Source organism: Volvox carteri (assembly GCF_000143455.1).
Source record: "Volvox carteri f. nagariensis unplaced genomic scaffold VOLCAscaffold_59, whole genome shotgun sequence".
In the NCBI taxonomy this organism is placed as follows: Eukaryota; Viridiplantae; Chlorophyta; class Chlorophyceae; order Chlamydomonadales; family Volvocaceae; genus Volvox; species Volvox carteri.
The window spans coordinates 85383-90070 of NW_003307602.1; the positions used below are offsets into that span (position 1 = coordinate 85383).

Genomic DNA, 4688 nt, shown 5'->3' on the forward strand with positions numbered 1-4688 from the left:
TTATGTTTTTAGGATGTCCTGCTCAACTCTAAGAACATAATGCCAGGGAACGCACCTAATGCCAAAGGACGTGTGGCAAGTTCATACCTCGGTTCACAACCCCTGCACGACTTGGAAGTGTGCTGGTCGGTGATACTAGTTGGCATGCTAAGCCTGCCGTTGTTGAGCGGCATGTAGGGCGGCTTTTGGGGCCTTTTCGAGACAGCGTGGAGGGTGTCAGCGAGTTTGTCGACTGGGCAAGGGTGTTTGTAGCAGTCGCTCACCTGACGGGAGGACTGACAGAGCGGAAGCGTGGAGTTATTGGTCCTCGTCGTTGTAGGAAGAAGTCCAACCAAGCGGCAAGCACTAGCGTACATAAGATGTGTACGTAACAGTTAGAGACGGCGGCAGCGGAGTCTTGAACTCCGAACACCTAGTAATGTGATACGTCAGTGTCTGGCCAGAACACCCCGCCCGGGTAGCTTATATCTCGGCCTACCTGCCGGATAATCTCTACTACGGACCTTGCCGTACTAGGATAATGTTGGTGGGGCCCGGGGCCCCAGCCCGTTAGATTCGCTTACGAACAACTGCCCAGTTCGCGACATGTGACGAAACTCGGAACATGTACGAAACTTGAGTCAGATCGTTTAACAAATTAACAGTTATTGTTAAAAGTAATCGTTAAAATATTCTAAGGGAAATGTAGCCTGCTACAGTCTCCCCCCTCTGAAGCGAACCGTCCCGGGAGCGTCACTTCTTCTTAGAAGATTTCCGTCCCTTGGGTTTTTCCGGGGCTTGAGGGTGTTTCTTAGACGCCAGTTTGCGTTCATATTCGTCGATGGATTCAGCCAAGGGGGTAGACTGGCGAAGGGATTCCTCTGGTTCATAGGTATTATGACTAGAGTCGTAACCTTCCCATTTAATTAAATACTCTCGACGTGTTTTTCCACGTCCCCCTCGGACTGAAACATCACGATGGTCGACAATGGCTTCGACCATAAAATACGGCTCACCCTCAATGACGAGTGGCGCCGGTGGCTGTCGCTTAACGTCTTCTTTGTACAATTTCAACAAAGAGACGTGGAAGACCGGGTGTAGGCGGGAGGCCGCCGGTAAGTCCAGTTTTACCGCAGCTTCGCCCACGCGAGCGACAACCGTGTAAGGGCCGATGAACTTAGGCATCAGCTTCTTAGTTCCAGGGGTTTTTAATGTAATATTTTTAGTAGATAACAGCACTTTCTGCCCAACCTCGTAACGCACTGGACGCCTATGCATGTCGGCGTCGTCCTTTTGGACTTGTTGCGCAGCCAAGAGACACTTTTTAGCTTTGCTTATACGCTCACGAAGCATCGCTTCTTGCTTCTGAGCGGCAGGCACCTTGGTTTTGAGGTGAAGGTCAACCGGCACACGTGGTTGTCGAACACCATTCAGGGAAAACGGAGTTGTCCCCGTTGCCTTCTGTTTTGAGTTGTTTATGGCAAACTCAATCAGTGGCAAATGCTCATCCCAATCATCTTGAGTGGGTGAGATGTAGTGCCTGAGTGTCTCTTCCAGAACGCGATTCATGCGTTCCGTTTGCCCGTCTGTTTGCGGGTGAAAAGCTGTGCTCATATAGAGGTGGGTGCCCAACAGGCGAAATGTTTCCTTCCAGAAATTACTTGTGAAGCGAGAGTCCCGGTCTGAAATAATGTTCTTTGGAAGGCCGTGCTGCCTGAAGACGGTAGCCACAAAGAGGCGAGCTACATCTTCAGCTGTAGCGGTTGTGTGTGTGGGAGCAAAGTGCGTCATTTTGCTCAGCCGGTCCACGAACACTACAATCGCATCGTGCCCATTGCGGGATGTCGGTAGCTGCGTAACCAAATCCATTGTCACGCTTTCCCACACCTCCGTTGGAATGGGAAGGGGCTGCAGTAATCCACCCGGCTTAGCATTTGTTGGTTTGTTACGCTGACATTGGGGACATGATTTGACGTGTTCTTTAACGTCAGAGTCAAGCCCTGGCCACCAATATGATTGTGCGATCGCTTGTTTGGTGCGGTCTATACCGCGGTGGCCTGCGTAAGGGACATCATGATACTCGGTCAAGATGGCTCTTCGCAGTTCAGCGTTATGAGGGACATAGATCTGGTTTCCCCGATACCAGAACCCATTCCTTCGTTTTAACTGCAGCTTGGCTACTCTTGATTTAGCAAGGTTTGGATCACCGTCGTACCCGCTTTTGATTCGGTGTCCCAAGTCGCTGTCCGCCAGCGAGGCCGTAAGCACATTAAGCACCGTGTCGTGAACCCGACTAATAGGGTCTGCGACATTAATCCGTCCGGGTCGGTACTCCCAAGTGAACTGGAATCGAGACAATCGTTCCAACCATCGAGCTTGCCTTCTGGAAAGTTTATCGGCGCTTTTCTGCTCTTGCAGATAGACCAAAGGTTGATGGTCCGTTACTAAGGTGACATGACTCGCACCTTCCAAGTAACAACGCCATTCCTCCATTGCCAGGACTGTGCCCAAGCATTCTTGATCTGTGGTGGAATAATTGTATTCCGCGCTGCTGAATTTAGAACTTGTATAAGCAACTGGTCGGTCGTCTTGTAACAAGACAGCGCCAGTGCCATGCAGCGACGCATCAGACCAAACTATGAAGGGTTTGTCAAGCTCAGGGAGTTTTAATACTGGTGCGTTTGTCAAGGCATCTTTCACACCCTGAAAGGCAGTATCACACTCCTTTGTCCAGTGGAAGGGCACTTTCGCACTTGTTAGGGTTGTGAGGGGGGCCACGAGAGAGGAATAACCCTGGATGAACCTCCGAAAATAATTGGCTAAGCCAAGAAACGCGCGCAATTTAGAGGCGTCGGTTGGTACCGGCCATTCTTTAACAACTTTAACTTTGCGCTCGTCTACTTTCAAGCCGTCACGGCTGACTACGTGGCCCAGGAAGTGCAGTTCGGTCCGGTTGAACTGACACTTAGACATCTTTGCCTTGAATTCGTGCTTTCTAAGCAAGGACAACACCACCCTTAGGTGTTGTTCATGCTCGGCCTTGGTCTTACTGAAGACCAGAATGTCGTCCAAGTACACCAGCACAAATTTGCCAATGTGTTCGGCGAAGATCCGATTCATCACCGCTTGGAACGTAGCAGGGGCGTTTGTGAGTCCAAAGCACAGCACTTTGAACTGGTATTGGCCCATTCCCGGAGCGATAAAGGCCGTTTTCGCAACATCCTCTGGTGTAATGCGAATTTGGTTGTAGCCCTGCTGTAAGTCCAGGGAACTTAATATCTTAGCCCCTTGGAGTTGATCGAAGAGGTCAGTAATGTTTGGCATAGGATACCGCCGCTTGATCGTGATTTTGTTTAACGCACGGTAATCCAAGACCATGCGAAGGCCCTGACCGTTAGCTTTTTCCACAAAGATAACGGGTGCACCGTAAGGAGAAGTAGAGGGTTCTATGTAGCCCTTACTCAACAATTCGGTGACCTGTTTGCGGACCTCTTGGCGCTCTAATTGAGTCAACCGGTACGATCGTTTAGCGGGCGGTACAGCCCCTTCCACTAGTGGAATCGTATGACCTACTTCGCGATCTGGAGGAAGGCCTTTGAGCTCTTCGAATACGTCCTTGTATTCGTCAAGCAACCCTTGCAATGTTGCTTCGGGGATTATGTCGGTGTCGGGAGGAAGTGTCTCCGCAGACGCCGAGGATTCAGAAATGAGCTCAGATTGCACAAGCATTAAATAGCTTCGTGCGCCTTTGGCAATCCTCCGTGCAGCTGCTTTAGCTGACATCGTTTCCACCGTACTCGCAGCATAGAGAGTGGCGGTAACGTAATTCATGATGGCAATACCATCTAAGTGATCGTCGTCGTCTGCTGAAGACCAAAAGGAAGGCCTCAGGACAACGGTATCGCCGGTAGCTTTCCGTACTGTAAGCGTGTGTGATTCCCAACACATTTTCGCTTTCTTGCGCTCCAACCAGTCATCAGCGAGAATAATTTCAACACCTGGAACACCTTGCTTTAAAACAAGTAGTGTGACTGTTTCATGAAAGGAGCCTATACGGAGCTTAGCGGTAATCGAGCCATTGATAAGCTCGTGAGTTCCATTCGCGACGCGAACAGTAGAGATAGTGCAAGGACGGACAGAAAGAGCCATCCTGCGGACAGCTTCGAGAGAAATGAAGCCGTCGGCAACCCGGCCGCAATTGGCACCGGAGTCGGCAAGAACTTTGCACGCCGTTTGGCACAAGCGAGCATCAAAAAGCATAGTGCGGCCATTGCTATCCAAGCTGTTAAGCTGCACTGATTTGGACGGCGGGTCATACCAAAGCTGTAATGGCCAAGGGATGCCCGGCAAGTCCGAACGCGTTCCAACGTCTACTGGTTGGGAGAACAACTGTGTTCCAACAGCATAAGTTTTGAGTAGCTGGTATCCAGCGGAACGCATAAGACACTCGACTTGAGTCCATTTAGGAACGGCAAACACCGCAGAAGTTGTTTTAGGATTTTTTAGCTTACAGCGGTGGTAATGTTGCTGCCATTCTTTAATATGAGTGTATGGGGGATTGATCCAAACAAACTCGCCAGATACGTCCGTATCAAAGAACGAGTTGGATGGAGAGGCAAAGCGCGAACAGAGACTGTTGTCGCCCGAGTCGTTACAAGCGGCATCGAACGTAAATTGACGCCCAAGTTCGTTCTCAACTCTTCGAAATT

At 50.3% G+C, this 4688-nt stretch overlaps 1 protein-coding gene across 1 annotated transcript in view; it reads right to left on the reverse strand.

Moving 5' to 3' along the window:
* The window catches only part of VOLCADRAFT_97225 (uncharacterized protein), a gene marked incomplete at both ends in the record, with an annotated part of 6352 nt that extends 5996 nt beyond the window's left edge, over nt 1-356 (reverse strand). Inside the window, one exon of the mRNA XM_002956248.1 lies at nt 264-356. Coding sequence (XP_002956294.1) covers nt 264-356 — 93 coding nt within the window. The remainder of the gene's footprint in view (nt 1-263) is intronic.
* Nucleotides 357-4688: the final 4332 nt, after the last annotated feature.